Genomic DNA, 19810 nt, shown 5'->3' with positions numbered 1-19810 from the left:
AAATTTAGAATTTTAACTCTTAATACAATAAAATTGAAATTAAATTCACAACAACATTGGAAATCAAGTATAATGAGAATTGAGAAACTAATATTAGAAATATGATTCAGCTTCATCAATAGCTGTGCTTCTATACACAGTTTATTTAGTCAAGTTAAACAAGTTTACTCTTGTGAGACAGGTTAAGCAAGTGATTGATTACATAATCAATAGCCTGGATTATGTGGGCTTTCATATACAGACTTGGAATTTGCCAAAGGAACACAATTGATAATGGCCTGCCAATCAACACAAGATCATTTAAACCAAAATGGGTGAATATAATGTGTCACACCCTGCTGGTAAGCACTTCTATGTCTTAGACTGGACCATCTAATGTTTCTTACAGGCAGAATTGTTTGTTTTTTTTTTGAAAAAAAAAAAAAATACGAAACAAGGAGAAGTTCAAAGAGCTGTCAAAACCCATTGCTCTGGTTTGCGACAATGGCACCTTACGCTCCAACCTCGAAAAATCACACTCCAAACAACAAGTCACTCATCCGTATGGCTGAGGACTTCATTGGTGCTCCCCATTTTTATTTCAATAGCTGAAAGCATGCATCAGCAACATCAGTCAACGTTGAGAGAGCCTTCTCGCATGGCGATGGTATGGTAACCAAGTGACGACATGCACTTGGTCTGGAGACAATTCAAGCCAATGCTCTTGTGTCCGCGTGGCATCGTGACAACCTCGAGTGATCTGGCCAACCACACAGTTCTTACTTATGTGAGTATAAAATTGTTTAGCTTGACAGTGTTTGAGTTTGCCCTGAATATCTGTCGGTTAACAGAAAAGAAGTGTCACGGATAAGACCCGGCCCGTCCGCTCCGGCGCTGGTGTCGGGCCATTGCGGGCCCGTAACACGCAGCACGTGACGACGGGGAACATGCGCCCCAGTAGGAGGAACGCACACGTGGGAAGCACGTGACCGAGAACGACGCGTCGAGCCGTCGCCGAGCCCAACTTCGACACCAGGGGAATGGGGAGGAGTGCTAGGAGGTCAGGAGTAGCGCCTGGCCCGCAAGGGATGTGCGATCGTCCCCTCTGCGGCCAGGAACGGGAGCGAGGAGGAGGAGGAGGGGCCAGGGTGTCCGATCACCCCCTTTGCGGGCCCGCGTATATAATGCGCGATAGTGTACCCTGTACTCTATCGCTTAGATCATCTGAAGAACTACCTTACTCCGTGCGAGGAGACGCTATCGACTCATCGGGCCCGACACGACCCGATTCGAACCTTCGACCACCGACCACGGCAAGGGACCGAGTTCACGGGCCCTTTCGGTTTCGATCTACCCCGCCCGCCGTACTTGCGGGCCCGACTATCCGTCTGTTCTGTTCCGGGCGCGTTCTTAGGAGAAGTCCTTGCACGGCCCGACCCGCAGTCTGACAGAATCTAAGCGATCCCCCTACACCCGCAACAGAATGGACACTACCACCGTCATCGCACTCCCCGGCGTGGGCTACGATAGTGGCTATCGTCATCGCCTCCCTTGCCTACCTATACGGACGCACTCTTGAAGCCCAACCCGTGGTCTTCAACCGCGTCCTCTACGGAAGAAAGGAGCCCGCCCTGAAGTGGGGCACCCCTAGGCGGGTCTCCTTGGACGAACACCATCGGCACATGGAACACGCTTGCCCGGCCCACGGCACCCGTAGCTGTAAGAAATAGCCTCCTGCTTTAGGTGCACCTAGGAAATGCGTTGTCTAGGATAGTAAGTGTACCTAGCCTAGGTGTACCTAGCAATCTAGGCTATTTCAGCCCCTCACAGTCAGCCAGGCCACAGGCCGGCTTGGTGCGGCAACCCAGTGGCTGATGCCATTGATCTTGAGAGTATTATTGTTGATCCTGCGAGTATTATCGTGATGCTGCTGATCTGCGCTGACCGTCTGTGTCGATCCTCCGTGTCATGGCTGTCAATCCTGTAGATCTTCCACATAATATTATGCTCTATGATATCATACATATTTTTGGACACACTGATGGCTCCTGCCCCTCCATTGATCTATGCGTCTATCTACTGATGCTTTGCTTGATACCACTGATGGCTCCTCCCCCTCCATTGATCTATGCCAATATCTACTGATGCTTTGCTTGATACCACTGATGGCTCCTCCCCCTCCATTGATCTCTGCCAATATCTACTGATGCCTTCCTTGATACCACTGATGGCTCCTCCCCCTCCATTGATCCATGCACATATCTACTGATGCTTTGCTTGATACCACTGATGGCTTGACTGATGGCATCAAAATACCTTCAATATAGCCATTATTGATCCAAAATCCTAGCTTTTACCTGTGCTCATGCTACCTCATGTCTGATCTAACTGATGGCATCAAAATACTTTATTATAACCATTATTTATCCAAAATCCTAGCTTCTACCTGTGCTTCATGCTACCTCATGTCTGATCAACTGATGGCATCAAATATTTATTATTTGCCTCTTCCTACTGTTCCAGGCAAACACATTTCCTAGGTGCACCTACTGATTTTAGCCTATATACTACCACTACGGCTCCCCACTGATGGCCCATCAGTGATGGGCAGCACACCCAAGAGGCACATCTTGGAGCGGAATATGCTGGAGTCTGGAAGGCTCTGTTGGGGGTAGAACGCTCGTTCGGGTGGGCCAACGGCTCAGGCCGTATGGCCACAGACCATCGTCCAAAACAAGTCGCGACATGGGGAAAACACCGACGCATCGCGGGTGCCCACTGTAAAATCGCCAACCTAGCGAAATACAAGGGGGACTGGTGGCTATGGTGGTTGGCGAATCAGCCGTCATGGCGAGATGTCAAAGACGGACGGCCTCAGCGCACCGCTCGAGGGGGCGAATCATGGGCCTTGTTGTTTATCCCCGGCGTCAATGGCCTCCTCAACGTCGTCGCAACGCTGTACTGGTGGGGATTGAAGGAGAAAGAGACCGACGAATGGCCCTCTGGCGAAGTTGTTAGATGCCATGGCTGATGTGGAATGGGTGCTGAACGGTATTCTGGAGGAGCGTAGTGCTGAAATGTCCGTCGATTAATCATTGCTACAAATTTTATCGCTATTTTGAGTGAATGCGATGGAGATGTGTGCACGTGACCGGGATCGGACTTAGAAGAAAAAAAATGAGAAAGTAGTGTGGGTCCATCCAAAGGTAGCGGCTGGACTTAGAGGCTGCCGCAAAGGAGAGAGTGAGAGACTAATGAATGAGGACGGCCCGATGTATCCGCCTGTGTGCTTGTCCTGTTCATAAAGCACAGCGCAAGGCGGTCGGAAACACTCGGAATTGCATCGGGATGAGCCGGAAGGCCCTGAAAATACATAGTTCAATTTTCTAAAATTTGATTGTGGGAAGTTGCCACAATCATAGTGCTGCCTCAATGATGGAGAAGAGAGTTGAGTTAAAATTATAGTATTCTAATAGTACAGTAGGGAAAGGTCATCGGCGGCGGTATTGATGTCGGGGGGGAGCCCGATCAAGTCGAGGGATGCCCCTGTCAATCATTCAGGATCCGCATCCCTGTCAATCATTTGTAAGGCAGCCGTACCAGCCGTACGGGAACCCGCTGATGAGCAGCCATCATTGATATACCATCAGAATCTACCCCCGGCCGGTGGGATCTGCCACGGGGAGCCGTAGCCTAGATCCTTAGGTATACTTAGCCCGCTAGGTCTACCTACTGTTCCAGGCAACGCATTTCCTAGGTGCACCTACTGATTTTAGCCTATATACTACCACTACGGCTCCCCACGGTGCCGGGCCCGCCGCAAAGCGCCGACGCCTCAACAACTCCCCGCCCCTCCCCGCGTACGGCCGAACCCCGATCCGGATCGTCTCGGACCGCCCCGGGCCACCGGCACACTCGGCCTGATGAAATGGGACGCACCTCCCTCCGCACGAAGGCCCTGGGGGCCGTTCTTATCTCTCTCGTAATCTGCTCTACTTAATCTGTAGCGGGGCCTCTGTCCCCTAATAATAAATCCCTTTCTTCACCCATCACACTGGCACAACGGATGAGCGCAAGACAAATCGATCGATTACAGACAGCAGAAAAAATACAAAAAAGGGGAAAATACGCAGACAAAAACACGATACGGTCCGAACCACCACGGGGGCGCCCTACGGGAGAGGGCCGACTTGACAAGGCGCGCGAACGATGACAGCAAACCAGAGGGCGGGGATACCCGAACGCCGAGGCCCGAGTAGACGGGGAATCCCGGCTGATGTCGCGAAGAACGACCAGCGAGTCGCCGAAGCCTAATCCAGGTCCATCATGTCGAAGCTCAGGCCGTCCTGACGGCACACGTTCGCATACACCTCTCGTTCAGCGGCCCGACGCTCTAAACCCTCCGGCGTTTCCCAGAATCCCGACCTCTCTCCTTCGGACCGGTGGATAGCCAGAAGAATGGCGCCCAGATAGCGGCACACGTCGGCGACGTCCCGCGAGGCGGTCAAGGACCCCAGCGAGTTCACCAACCGGAGGTCTGCGTCCAGGGAACGCATCGACGACAACTCCGCGAGTGCGCGGGTCCGAGCATCCGGGAAGCCCCCGTCGGCCGAATGAACCGCCGACTGTTGCAGCAACAGCACGCCCAACGGCGACAAGCGCTGATCGGCGGGTACCGACGGGTCCCCATGCAACCGGCGAGACTCGGCAATGGCCCGATCCAAGTCCCATCCCCTCCCGAACCACAGGGAGACTCGAGGGAACGAAGGCACCTGGAAACCCATGGTGGGATAAGAAGGAGGGTGGGTCTTACCCGCAGGAACGGATGGCCGGGACGATGCCTCTCCTAATGAGCGATCCGCGACAGGGGAGGCCGGCCGGCGGAAAGTGGGGCGAGGCCTCGGCGGGGGCCGACTTGACGATGGTGGGGGAGACGGCGAGTGGGTGCGAACTCGTTTTCGCACGGGGGACGGGGAGGAGTCCCGAGAAGACGCTGACGAAAGGACGACCGGGCGGCGACGACGGCCCGAAGAAGGCCCGACCGTCGGGGTCGGGCTCCGCCCGAACCGATCCTCGTTTGATCGGGGCAAATAGGAGAACAAGAAGGATCGGTACGGGACCGATGCGGACAGCCCGACTAGATCAGCGAAGCGGGGATCGGGGCGTAGCAGCGCAAACTCGCCATCCTCTACTTGACGCTCCCAAAACTCGAAGGAAAAATCGTGCAGATCCGCGGAGCGAGCCTTGTACGCATCTGCAAAAGACCGCCAACGCAGACAGGCACGATGGAGCGGGCTGCACGCGTCACAAGCCCGACGCACGGGACCAGGGAGTTTCTGGGGAGAACTATCTGGGACGCCCCATGGTGCACAAACGATCATGAGCGATGCAATACTCGCAGCGAGGGGAAAGGGATCGGATCACTGTTCCCGGTTGACGAGGGGGCTCCCCTCGGAAAAGCGCCAGCTGTCCAGTAGATTCAAGACGAGGGGCCAAGGGGGTGCCGAAATCAGCTCATATAGCTCCATCTATGCAAAAGATGATGGCCACTGCCTACCAGGCTAATGCAAAATATGATGGCAAGGGCCTAGAATATATTATTCAAAGAAGTATTACTGTGTTTTTAGCACCTGGGAGATGATATCATTGATGGGATTGATGGCAATAAGGTATTTTGACTAATGTGGAACGATTTTTGATTGCCATCACTGCTTTTGATAGCTGAATTCTGTTAGATCAATCTTACTTAAGACATTATTTATTTCCGTGTTTCTGTCCTATCAAGTCTCCAATATTACATACCGAGTCATCGGCCTGAAGAAAAGGTGATTTACCTGACATAATATGTCAAAACATTAGTCATATGCATCAGTTCCATTGAGAAAATCAGCAAATACAAGGGGCCTGACATCTTTTGCATTAGCCTGGTAAGCAATTGCCAGCATCTTTTGCATAGAATCAGCAATAGGTAGTGCCGAAATCCCGTTGCAACGGGGCAGGCGACACGGCTGGGGAGAAGGAAGGGTCGAGGGCATCCGTAGCCGACTCGTGTTCAGAGGCGTCGATCCCCACCGAAGACAAACGACGAGGGCCGGCGATCACCTCCACATCCGAATCCGAACCCGAGTCGGAAGGTAGGAAAAGCAGGGTCGAAACCGGGCGGGGCACCATCCCGTTCCACGTCAACCTCCATCGAACCGCGCCCGAACCACCGGAGTAGGGGGAACGCGCTTCATAACCCGGGCCGTCGACTCGGAACCCTCCGGATCACTCTCGGGGCTCGGAAATTGATCATCCAACCAGGCCGCCAACGGGAGGAAGCTGAACGAAACACCCGCTTCCGCCTCATCCAACGAGGGGCCGCCCGAGAAGGCAAACTCCTCCCGAGGATCAGGCAAGGAAACCACCCGGATGAAGGACGACCACCGGTCGGCATGAAGGAACGGCGGCACGAGAGATGGAGGGAGAGGACCCAGTAGTCGGGCCAGCGTATCGGGCCGAGCTACGTTCTCTGCGGGAAACACGCGAAAAGCGGCCACGTGGGCTAGGACGAGGAATCGGTCTGAGACGAAGGAGGGGAGGCCGACGGAAGCGGCGCAAGACAAGGCGTGAAGGATGAGGCGCTGAACGGAGCCAGTCAGCACGCGGCCGAAAGCGCACAGAGAAGGAGACATACCACCCAACGCCACAGACGGGGAAAAAACGAATCACTGGGCGAAGCAGCGTCGGCAGCGAGGAGGTGCGCAAGGAGGCCACGGCCCAGTTGTCCAAACAAAGGGCGAACATCCTGAAGAGAGCCGTCCTCGCGACGCCAGACGAAGGAGGAGGGGAACGCATCGAATAGAACACCGAAATAGAGGTGATGGGGCCCGAAGACAAGCGGCTGCCACAGACCGGCCTTCATTAGGCGGTCGAATTCGCACTGCCACAAGATTCGGCGGGAAGACGACGGCCGCGGGGGCGCTGCGGGGGGGACTGGGAGAGCGGGAGCTCGATGTGAACGGACTACGGGGGCCAACAGAGGGAGCAGCTTGGAGGAATAGTCGTCGGCTTGAGACGGGGGCAAGTCCTCCAACAGGCGCAGGGGCTCGAACGACTCCCGGTACGACGGGTCTCGCCCTTGCGCGATGGGCCAGGAAGCAGGAAACTCGACGAGAGACATAGAGGCGAAGCGGACGAACAGACGACCCGGCTCTGAGGATGGGGGAACCATCTGAGAGCTGAGAGGGGGCAACAACCCGGAGCGGTACAAGTTGGGGGACGACATAAAGAGGATTAGAAGGGGAAGCCCCGGCTTATATGGGGGAACAAACGCGTTCTATATCGAACTCGACCGAGGCGCGCAGCACAGCCTACTCGCAAGCAATACGAACAAAGGACGCGCAACTGAATTGAAAAAGACCTACGCTATACCGCACGTGACCGCGGTGAAACACTTGATGGACAGGAAGGATCGATCTGCGGACGCCACGAGGCGTCAGAAGCCGGGGAGATTAAAATGCGCAGCCAAGCTTAGCTTAAGCTTATGGGCTGGATGGAATTTGCGATTGGAAGGACGAGCTAGAGTCAAAATTAAACCCGAGAAACCGGGCGACCGAGCCACGCCGACTCGAGACGAGTCGTTCCTAGGGAGGGGTGATGTCACGGATAAGACCCGGCCCGTCCGCTCCGGCGCTGGTGTCGGGCCATTGCGGGCCCGTAACACGCAGCACGTGACGACGGGGAACATGCGCCCCAGTAGGAGGAACGCACACGTGGGAAGCACGTGACCGAGAACGACACGTCGAGCCGTCGCCGAGCCCAACTCGACACCAGGGGAATGGGGAGGAGTGCTAGGAGGTCAGGAGTAGCGCCTGGCCCGCAAGAGATGTGCGATCGTCCCCTCTGCGGCCAGGAACGGGAGCGAGGAGGAGGAGGAGGGGGGCCAGGGTGTCCGATCACCCCCTTTGCGGGCCCGCGTATATAATGCGCGATAGTGTACCCTGTACTCTATCGCTTAGATCGTCTGAAGAACTACCTTACTCCGTGCGAGGAGACGCTATCGACTCATCGGGCCCGACACGACCCGATTCGAACCTTCGACCACCGACCACGGCAAGGGACCGAGTTCACGGGCCCTTTCGGTTTCGATCTACCCCGCCCGCCCCGTACTTGCGGGCCCGACTATCCGTCTGTTCTGTTCCGGGTGCGCGTTCTTAGGAGAAGTCCTTGCACGGCCCGACCCGCAGTCTGACAAGAAGACAACACTAATCCACGAACAGGACAGGTTGTGTCGAGTATGAGTTGCTGGTGCCGAACCAGAGGATACTGGCTATGTAGTCACCGAGTGCGTAGAGTTTGTAAGTGAAGAGATTATAAATTTATAATCCTTCTTCGTTATCTAAGTATTTTTAGCCATAGTAGTCTTTCGATCACCTGTGTGTCCCAGTCCCCATCGTGAGTTATCAGGTCCATTGCGCTGCATGGGACCCGATAAGCTTACGGTGTTTTTTTATTGTTTCCCATAATAATAAATAATTTCTGGATATAAGGATAAATAATGTTGAGTTCAACACTTGTTTTTCGTCTAAGTCCTTATAGTATGAATAATGATGAACAATTTGAGGGGTATAAGACTCGGACTTAACAACTAATACTGGTATGTGGCGTCACAAAGGGTTTTGTTAGAAATTGTAATGTAGATATATCATGCTATGGATAATAATGAATAATTGAACCTCCTAGTAACTTGTGTTCAGTTCAGCGCCTGAGTCATGCAGTTACACAGGGTCACATAGTGTGACAAATTTCCAAAAAAGGAAATTTTCGCCATTTGACAGGAGAATCATCAGGGAATGTCACAGATTGTCACAAAGCCAAAGTTGTATATTGTGCCTACACAAACAACTTTCATTAAGTAACCTATAGTCCCAGCTGAATGGTTATGCCAGCATAAGCCAATCACTACCTGATCCACAACTGATGTGCCTCTATCTCCATAACTACTTGAGATAAATACATGATTTAAGCACTACCAGGAAGGTTTTGAGCAGTACCGTCAATTTACCATGCTATTTGATCATTATCATACCATATGATGACTGTATTTAGTTCTCAGTCATAACAAAGGGATTATCTGGTACTTAAACTAAAGTGTGGTAGGTAACTTATATGTTCAGATACTCCATACCAGGGCTCTGGTATTTCAGTTTCAGATCCTGAGTGAGTAATGCATCCACACATCAGTAGTATTTGATCTCCATCAACCCTGAAAGATAACCATAGATCTCTAGCTAGTCAAAAAGTTTCCTACAAAATTATTTGTACCAAAAGTCCAGAATAGGCAATGGCGACTCCGGAGGCCAACTGACAGTGCAGAGGTAACCCAGTCAAAGCACTCGCCGGCCGGCCGGCCGAGACGTGCCGTGACATGATAGGGGTGCAAGCCAGAACGCCGCTATATAGTGCAGGCACATATGATCAGTGTCTGATGTAGTGATCTTTTGGCCAAGTTGGATTCTGTGTTAGTGATTGTACATGAATTTCACAATCTTCTGGTCAAGTTTGGGAAATAAAGTTGTGGAAAATAGTTTTTTGTGTACTATATGATAGAAAGTTATGGAAAACTCTAAATTTAACACGATGTATGTAGATTTTAGATTGATTTTATTGTTTGACCACCATACTAGGCTTCCTTCCGGAAATGACACACATAGAAAAAAAAAATGTCTTTTTTGCTATAGCTAATAAGCCCTATGATAGCCTCTATTATCTGCACTCTAATGTTACTGAAAACTGGGGCTGCTGATAAGCTCCTATAAATCTTTTTTGTTTTGTCTACCAAGGTTGGACACACTTTTGTGCTACTATTTATTACAAGTAAATCAAGAGGGATGCCGGGATCTCTATCAAGCAACCACATAAGATCTTGTGACTTAGACATTTCCCCTTGTAGATTTCCGGTGCCGACGAGTGCCGAAACACATTTAAGAGGGATTCAATCGTTCGTAGTTCATTCTTGAGTGAAATTAGGTATGTTTGGATATATTACATCAACTATGTTTCTTCACTCAGACGAAAGGAAACAGGGAGCGAGCAGGGAGAGTGAGAGAGAGTGGCCACCGATCAACTGTCTGTCATGACATGCGTAAGCAGTAGCGACACATCCCGGATATATGTCCTCATTTGGGAGGGCCCCTGCACGTGGTCTGTGATGGGTGTTGGATAGAGATCCCGCTTCCCTCTTGAAGTAAATTCTACTTTAGATACAAAACATTACATAATGACCCGAGCTCGCCGGTGGCTGTGATGCCAAATTCTTCTTTCGTCTCGACGGTCACAATTATGCAGCATCTACTCCGATGTTTCCCAAGCCCGCTGAACACGGATAAGGGTAGAAGTAGACTTGGCAGAGCCGTGTCTGTCAGCGGGCTGGCTCACTCAGCATGCCTCGCTCACTCATCGCTATGGCTGAGAAATCCCACAGCGCAGCCTTTCCGCGAGCGACCCGGACCGCTAGTGCGACGAGGATAAAAGCACGCTCGTTCGAGCTGGAGAACACCAACTGCGAATCTGCAAATGACCACCACTGCGAACCAACTCCCGACATTCAACGCTGCTTCGACCGCTGAGGAGGTCGTCGACGCGCTTGCGAGTGAAATACAGGGCAAGAATGGTGCGTTTCCACTGTCCCGAAGGCGCGCCTTGTATGACGTGTCTTGGCAGTGCTCGTCACCGGCACATCGGTGGGCGGAATTGGATTCGAGACTGCACGGGCGATTGCCAAGTACGCGGCCCTCATGGTCATCACGGGCTACAACGCTGAGAGGCAAGTACTCTTTTGTCTTGGGAATGCGATGATGTTTATGATGTTCTTCTAGATTGCGTCTGTCCAAGGAGGCGATTCAGAACGAGTTCCCCGCCACCGAGGTCCGCACGCTCGAGCTTGACCTGTCCTCGTTGGCGGCGGTACGCAAAGCAGCGGCGGAGGTCAATGCATATCCCGAATCCATTCATGTACGCAACTCAGCTCTTGTAACCTCATTTGTCACTCATAAAAGTCTTCCAGGTCGTTATCAACAACGCCGCGGCAACTGAGACCGTTCATGGGCTCACCGTCGACAACCTTGAAATCCAGATGGCTTCCGGACACATTGCGCCGTTCCTCTTCACCAAGCTCATCTTTTCAAAACTTCTTGCCTCTGCCGACGCCGCGCAAGGCTGGACACCCCGTGTCGTCTTCGTCTCGTCAATTCAGCACAACGCTGGCGATGGAGTGCCTCTTGAGAAGGAGGAGTTTATGCGGGGGAACGGGGGCCCGGATCCCAACCCCGCCGTCCGCATGTTTGCGCGCTACGGAGCCGTCAAAAGCGCTAACGTGCTGACCGCAAGGGAAATGGCCAGACGCGGGGGCAGCAAAGTGCGGGCGTATAGTCTGCATCCTGGTGGTGGGCGACGAAATCTGCCGTTGGGGTTATCGCTCACAAATAGCAGCTATTATCACAAACGCGTTCAGCAAAGGCTTTAAGGACGCATTGCAGCAGGTTGGGGTCATCGACCACGAGGGAAATCCGGGAACAGTGGTCTCATTTAAGACGATCCCACAGGGCGCCGCGACGTAGGTCACCTTCAAAAGGAACATCGCGTGATTGGGCTGAGACGCTAATTTTTTTCAGAACTGTGGTGGCAGCATTCGATCCTCGCATTGCTAGTGAGTTTCCCCCGTTGGTATTAATTTGCTTACTGATAGACCGGAACTGTAGACCATTCAGGCGCCTACCTGGAGGACGGCGTGCTCGCGGAACATAATGTCGCACCGCACAGTGCTGATACGGTCCGTCCTGTGCATAATACTAGTATTGCAGCATCACATTGACGGTTTGTGCAGCGGCGGGCCAAAAAGCTGTGGGAGCTCACGGAGGAGGTAATTGATGAGAAGTTTGACCTGTAATTTCGCGACTTCAAGTTGTTTGCAACACCGCTATCAACAAACAGATGTTTATATATAGATGTGACGGTATACGTGTAGACATACAAGGTAGTCCGAGTCGAGCTGTCCACGTACTTATTCCGCACTTCAGCTTATGATTACTAGTAAAGGGATATTTACAGCGATTCCTGAATGTAATGACAACGTCACATTTTTTTCGCGCCCCTTCTCAAAAAGGAAATCATAGCTCCCAAGCCTCCATTTGCACTGCAAATAGTTTCAGTGCACTGAATACTTCCTATAGCTATGGTAGACACTGAAATCACTTGTCCCCAATGATACTGGATGGGTTGTAGGTCAGTTTGCGACAGGTTTATCGAGCGCGAGGCTCACTGATCGGCATGACACATTCTTGCTTAGACAACATATTCTGGCTCTCTACCAACTACATCTAATGACTAGAACTCTGCTATGTTAGCCATTATAGGGTGTATGCACATCTATTTACCAGCATCTATGATTTTGTATGCAGTTTGAGGCTCAGTCAATACCAGAAATGCAAATGGAGGCATGGTTTCCTTTTTAAGAAGGGGCGCGAAAAAAATGTGACATTGTCATTACATTCAGGAATCGCTGTAACTATAAACGACCCGCCCATCGAGCAAAATCCGGTCGAACTGTGGAGACGCTTGCCTCAATTTCCGTCCTAGCTTACCCCAGTCAAGCGGGCCGTCCTCCTGCGGCCACTCCGGCGCAGCCCCGGCCCAGAACATCTCCAGAACACGCAAAGCCGGAAATTGCGCCCCGATTCTAAGGACCGCGCGTGCGTGGTCGGCGGCAGAAATTTCGGCCGCCTCCGTGCCGCAGTGAGTGAGCATGAGCGTATCGATCTGTGCAGGCACAACCTCGTCAGCTGATCCGGCGGGAAAGCCGCTCGTCTGGTGCCACCAATCGAGCAGGTTTGTGACGCGGGAGTAGAGAATGTGCAGCACTATGCGGAGCTGCGGCGCCGCCGCGGATTGTCTCTGGGCAGGGCAGAGAGCTTTTAGAGCGCGCATGGCTGTCCAGCCGTCCAGGACTCGGACGTGGATTGACTGGCTTAAAAGCAAGGTCAGTGTTTGCAGACGGGGCAGCAGATTGGGGCGGGGCTGGGGTTGGCCTGCAGTTTGCGCAGGAGATTTCCCGGGATACATGCCCAGAAGTTCCAGGACGACGGCCGGGGACGCTGTCAGCTGAGTCAAGTTGGATAGGGGTATAAGCAGTTCACTCGAGAAGCAGCCTGAGAGATAGTCGGTAGAGTGTGGATGCGCGTGGGGAAAGACCACCCTCTGCAAGCGCGGAAAGGCCCGCCCGAGGTGATACACCAGCCAAGTCGAGAAGTGCGCCGTTCCGCTCATGAGGATGAGCTCAGTAACGTTGGCAAAAAAGCCGCGCGCCAACTCGATGAGCTGCTTGGCGGCCAGCGGCTGCTCTGGTATTGTTATGGCAAGCGTGGTGATATTTGGCGCGTATCTCAGTGCCGACGCGATCCAGCGCAGGCCCTCGAGCGCAACCAGGCTCTGATGCGATATGGTCAGCTTTTGGAGGGCGCCGGCACCGGCCATTGCTTGTAGAGAGAGCGGTAAGCGCTGCGCATGGAGCGGCCACGCTAGCGAATCCGGCTCTTGTAGGACGAACACAGGGCCATAGATTGCCAGGCTCTGACAGTTCTTCGAAAGCACAGCGGAAATGAGTCCCGCAACGGCTTCTCGGCAGCGGGCCCAGGTTATGTGGTCCACAATATCGCTCGGGAGCCTGTACAGGTCAAAGAGAGTCACAGAGAAGGCCTCGATGGACGGAAAACGTGTCAGGAAGGCAATGAGGCGGGTAATATCATGGATGAACCAAGAGATTGTCTGGCAATTGCTGAACACGCAGGTGATATTCTTGATCTCTTTGATGAATATCGCTGATGAGAGCGCCGAGAGGATGTCAGCACCCCCACGCGGGTTGTCTATCTCCAGTTTAATGTCTTCTTGTGGGTTGATGATATTGTGAGCTGCAAGAAAAAGCGGCAGTGCAAGCATGTTTAAACGCCGAGATAGGTGTGACATTGCGTAGAGGTCCGCCTGCATCCAGGAGAATATTGTTAGAAGCACATCATCTGGGAGGTCAGTAAACTGGATTCTAGACCGTGGGTCAGAGGATTCAGCTCCGAGTCCCGCTTTCGGTTGGAGAGACACTTCCTCACTAACGGGCGCCTCTTCGTAGAGCACTTTATCAATCTGCTGTGCCTCCCTTAAGATTACAGACGATATGCGTCCACGATGGGCTTCCTGCGGCAAGGTTCCGAAAAACACGACACGTCTGGCTGTGGGAAACAGTGTAACCCATCGTGCCAGTGTTGGGCTGTCGTCTCCCATTAAGCCTGTTATGCGCAGCTCCTCAAAGCGCGAGAATGCGCCGTCCCACAGCGTCTCGTTGTTAAGGCAGACATCCATCGAGTTACACATCGGCCGTTGACTGTTCGGCTTGCACACCACTTCCAGCACAAGCATTAATGGGCTGCCGCCAGTGCCGAAACTGCCCTGCAGGCGAGAGGACATGTCACTGAGGATGTGTAAAGTGTCGATATGGAGGAACTGGGCCACCCGGAGACGAATAGTAATGGTGGAAAGGGCGGGCAGTGAAGCCGATACTTCAAGGAGCATGCGGAGATGGGTCGGGGACACGGTCAATGCCGTTAGCTGCGGGAAAACTGGTGGTTGTTTGCTGGGACCAAGTTTAAACCCCAACAGGCCGCGCGTAGACTCGGATGTCATCTTCTCGGATAGCGTGTCGATAGTGAGGGTGTTCAGGTGGGGGAACAAGCCGAGCCGTCGGAGTATCCGCGGCCCGGCGGGAATGCCGAGGAGCACCAGCGTCGTCAGCGTCGGCTGGGCTTTACGAATGTCGACGAGGATGTCCGCCCAGTTGGCGATCGTGAGGTTGGTGAACCGAACATGCAGCGCCGCAAGCGGCCGCGAGCGGAGGAGTGCCATTGTTCTTGCTCCCACAGTAGGGACAATGAGCGTTGGTGAGTGCAGGTAGAGAGTCATTGGCACTGACGTGGGGGCGATAATAACCGGGAGGCTCTTGTGCCTGAGATTTACTATATCACGGTCTTCAAATGGGACCCTATTCAAGTCGCGGATAACCTTGTCAAGCGATATCGACGCAAAAAGATCCTCCTTGGGCGGTGCTTGAATACGAAGGGTCTCGAGAGTGGGCAGAGCGGCTGCGGCTGCGAGAAGTTCGTTGAGCGTGTCGGGCAAGCGGGCAACGCGTTCAGGGTTCTCCCAGGCAAGCCGTGCCATATAATGGGGCTCGCACGCGACTGGCTTGCTGGGGATAATGAGGGTTGCTCTCTGAACACCAGTCCGCTCGAGTACGTGCGCAAGCAGTCGGACCTGGCGCGCTACCATGGAGCCCCATGCCTGGGGCTCAGGCCCGATGTCCAGTGTGAGAGAGTTGATACGTGGCCGTGCGCTGGCCTGGGCGAGCATAAGAGTTGCCAGTGGGAGGATGTGCCCCGCTCTCCAGTGAACCAGCGGAGAGCGGTAGTCAACCCGAATCAAACACGCGCCGGTGGCATCCAGCGTGAAGTGCGGGTCGTGGAGCAGCGCCGCGATGAGTTGCGTATGCAGCTGCTTAGAGACGGCCAGCAAGGTACACGTGTCGGCTGGTGAGGAGATAAAGTTAAGGAGGTTGCGTAGGATGTCCTCGGGGACGACATCTAGAGGAATTTAGTTGTTTTGCGGCGGCCTTGTCATGGTCTCATGGTGGGACATACCAAGAGAGATGGTGTAATGACAGGGTGGGAAGATCACCGGCGATGTGGTGATATTGCTGGACTTAGGCTCCGGCCGAGGCCGGCACTCCTTCCGGTCCTGGTTCTCGTGGAGCAGGCCGAAGGGGGAGTATGGGGAAAACATTGAGGGAGGAATCACGAAATCTGGTATTAAGAGCAATAAATAGCCACATGAATACAAGGACCCAGACGACGAGTACAAGGGCAAGAGCCACAAATCGCTGTTTAATACATTGTGGACAAGGTTGTCCAAATTGTTATTGTATTCAGCTAGTTACCATGGCTAGAACCACCACACAAGTGACCGTGAGCCTGAGTTGAGATAACTTCAGTATTCCTACTGTACTCCTCTGTATAACTACGACCGTCACGTGATCATAACGCACCTGAAACGGGACAACGGGTCGAGCGTTGCGCGTTACGGTGACCCAACAGCACAACCTGAGTATCGGTTAACCTTTATTTTGAGCACATATTCCGGACCGTTTGGGAGTTTAGATGCCGCAGAAGCCTTAAAAGAAGCTTGATTCAGCGCAAAATTGAAAAATTACACCGTGGCGTGGCCAAATTTGGATTAAATCTAGATGCATAACGCACTTGGGTTTCGACAACGGCTCTTGCGTTACGCGTTGCGTAACGCACCAAGTACAACGGAACGGATAGCGCGTTATGCGTTACGTTGTAGTTATACAGCGGAGTACAGTACTCGTAGGTTAGTCATCGATCATTCACATGGAGGATCTTCACACCCTGTCATTACACGTTTTTCGATCCCAACCATGTCCATCGGTAAGCCGAATCCATGCGCTGGCCGTGGATAACGAATATTTCCCGCTAGAGACCGCACCCATACGTGTCCTGCGCCATCTCCTGGGGTGTGTGTCGACAGCAGAAACCTATGCCCTGCTCGCAGTATCCAAGCCGCTCCACAGGCGCATTATTTCGGCCATTCTGCACGATGAACGTTTCATACTGGACGTAAATGGCGTGTGCTGGATTACTGTCGACGACGAGGCTCAACAGGAATTTGGGCTACTATCCCCGCTAGAAGCGCTGCAACTCGCCCTGACCAGCTCGCTTCCGCGGCGGATAGCCATTGTCACGCTAGAAATCCGCCATCGGGCGGGTTATTTCATTATGACGCGCCAGTTGCGACTGTTTCCGCGCGTGCTTGGGCGAATAGGCGTCCATAGAGCGACCCTTGTCCTGCCGAGCGAGCCGGTCGCGTTTGAGCCTGCTGGGATTATACCAACATCGCAATTCGCGCGACTCGACGACGCGCTCAACGCGCTACTAATGGCGGCCGTCACTCTCCGCAAGCTGCAGAGTCTCACAGTGGCGGCACCAAAGAACGAGGGTTTTTCGCAATTGACGCCACTTGACGAACTTATGCGCAATGCCAGTCAGCGCTATGGCAGCGCGCAACCTTTCAATGGTCAGAAGACTTCGACGCCTCTTACTCTCCGAATGGAATCCCCTGCGCTGCTGTTTCCCGCTTGTCGCCCCACGACAATGGCGCTCCTCCAGTCGCGGCCTATCGCGTCGCTCCACATCCGACTCCTGCTCACCACCGCGAACTGGGCCGATTTCTTGACCGAAATTTACAAGGCGCAGCCGAGGCTTACAACGCTGTCACTCGTCGGCATTCCCGCCGGCACTGGGCCGCGCATATTCCACCGGCTCGGCCAATTTCGCCAACTGCAGGCCCTCACGCTGGATGCGCTTCCAAATCAACAGCCGGATATTGACACTCAGAAAAGGCCGACGCGGATGCGTCGCTTTCTGGCTTCCACGTTGGACATGGGCCGGCCCCCACCGGCGTTCCACCGTTTGACGGTGCTGACGGCCGCGCCGGTCCACCTCGGCATGCTTCTCGAGGCGCAAGCATCGTTTGCACTACTATCAGTGGTTAACATCCGCCTCGAAATGTCCCAATTTGTTCTTGTCGACACCTTTACCAGCCTCACCGAGCTCCTCGTTAGTCTCCAGAGCAGGTTTAGCAATGGTGCCAACCCATTGATCCTCGGCATGGAGGTTCTGCGTACGCCAAATAGTCAGCGGCCAATGTGCCACTCAATGGACATCTGCCTCAATAACGGCGCGCTATGGGAGCGCACGTTTTCTGCCTTTGTAGGGCTACGCATTACTGATTTCGTGGGCATACAGCATAACCCTACGACTCTAGGACGATGGATTACACTCTTTCCTGCGGTACGACGGGTGGTTTTCGTCGGAAATCTGCCTCCAGACTCGCATCAAGCACGTATATCGTCCGTCATCCAAAGTGAAGCTCAACATGTTGAAGAAGTGCTGTATGAAGGGCGGGAGGAGGTGCTGCTGGATGGGAAATCTTACAACAACAACACAGGAACTTTGCAGTTTACAGATCTCCCCGACGACGTGTTGCTGACCATATTCTCTTATTCACTTGCGGACCTCTACGCCCTCTCACGGCTTTCCCGGCGCCTCAACCTTCTTGCGCTGCCGCTCTTCTTCGCGGCCAACAAGATCAAGGATCCCCAGGAGCACATCGAATTTGAGATCCGCAACCCGCGTCGCGGGGCAGACGTTCTTGCTGCACTGTCCTCTGCCATATTCATCTCCAAAATTCGCAGTTTAACCTGCATCTTCAGCAACTGCCACACGATTTCATGGTTTATCCACGACATCGGCCGCCTTGTTACTTTCCTTAACCGTTTCCCCTCCATCGAAGTGTTCTCTGTGGCCCTCGTCGACCTGTACGAGCTGCCGAGCAACATTGTTGATCACACGACACGTGCACGCTGTCGAGAAGCGGTGGCCTCACTCATCGACACAGTACTCACCAAGAACTGTCGAGAATTGACTATCCGTGGCCCGCCGCTGCGTGTACCGGGACATATCACTTACGGCGCGGAATCGCCAGTATGGCCGCTCAGCGCGCAGCACCTTCCCCTATCCCTACAGGGAGAGGCCGGCGCCGGCTCGCTCCGGAGGCTGAATATCTCACACAAGAGCTTGATCGCCCTCGCGGGCATGCGCTGGATTGCGTCAGCGCTACGGCACGCGCCGAACATCACCGCACTTTCCATCGCGACTCCGCGGGAGCCTGCAGCTGTGGAGCTGTTCCTCGAGTTGGCCGAAGCGATATTTCCGAACATCACGGAGTTAGTGTTTACGAGCGGCGAGGCGCATTTCCCGCCCCGCTTGGTGCGCGAAATTGGACGGGTCTTTCCGGGCTTGGAAAGCGTTGTATTTCCCAGAACGCATCCCAAATTCTTGGCGACTCCGGCCTCGTTACCGATATCGCAACACCACTTGACCCAGCTAACTGCATCTCCGGTCGTTGTCTTGCATCTGCTAGGCTTGTATCCCGGGCTATCCGGAGATCCGGCAATCCCTGCGGATCAACTCTCGCCGGGACGCAGTTCTCACTGCCGGTGCTGCAAACACTTACACTGTTGCTGAGCCAATGGCTCGAGGTTGTGGACGACTGGACCGCTGCGCAGACCCTGCGCGCCGTTTTCCGGGTCCAAGGCCAATCAACGACCCAACTCCGCGTGGTGCTCCACATCCTTTACTTCCGCGTCTCGAATCTGCTCGACTGGTGGGACCAGGCGAGCGGCTTCTCCGTCGGATCAGAGGAAGAAGCGCACGTGTTAGCGCGGATCGAGGCGCTCGTGCTGACGCAGCGCAACAGGGCCGCCGGCAGCTCTGCGGGCGAACACGCGCGAGCGATCCGGGGCGTCGTGGCGCAGTTCCCGGCGCTGCGCGTCGTTGAGATGTTCCGCAAGGTTGCCGAGGCGCCAACCCCAGAGTGGCTGCAGGCCAGTGAGGAGGAAGGCCCGCTCGATTGGGAGTGGTTGGGACGGAAGACAAGGGCAGCGTGTCCGCAACTCGAGAGAATTCTGTTCAATGGGCGGCTGGTGTACGACTACTAGTAGGACTCAGTGGGACAATATTACATTCGGTATTGGTTTTAGTGCTCAGAGAAATTAATATTTCTAATGAATGAGATCTGTTTTTAGGTCTTGCATCGTTTTTGAATAGCTATCACGCATGCCAGGATATGTGGGTGGATCTGACCAAGGTCGAGAGATCCCAAGGGCCGATGG

General features: G+C 53.6%; 1 protein-coding gene across 1 annotated transcript; it reads left to right on the top strand.

The window, feature by feature from the left end:
* Window positions 1–10536: 10536 nt before the first annotated feature.
* MIND_00808900 (Short-chain dehydrogenase/reductase family protein) lies at window positions 10537–11908 on the top strand (the record flags this gene model as incomplete). The annotated part of the gene is made up of 8 exons (XM_037364764.1): window positions 10537–10633; window positions 10684–10744; window positions 10839–10974; window positions 11027–11405; window positions 11452–11575; window positions 11634–11668; window positions 11721–11791; window positions 11846–11908. 8 exons carry the CDS (start codon window positions 10537–10539, stop codon window positions 11906–11908), a joined length of 966 nt encoding a protein of 321 aa, XP_037218006.1.
* Between the last annotated feature and the right edge of the window lie 7902 nt (window positions 11909–19810).

This window comes from Mycena indigotica (genome assembly GCF_014461135.1).
Source record: "Mycena indigotica strain 171206Taipei chromosome Unknown Mind.scaff0007, whole genome shotgun sequence".
NCBI lineage: Eukaryota > Fungi > Basidiomycota > Agaricomycetes > Agaricales > Mycenaceae > Mycena > Mycena indigotica.
Note: the sequence above shows the minus strand (reverse complement) of the source record. Positions and strands in the feature narration are given on the sequence as shown.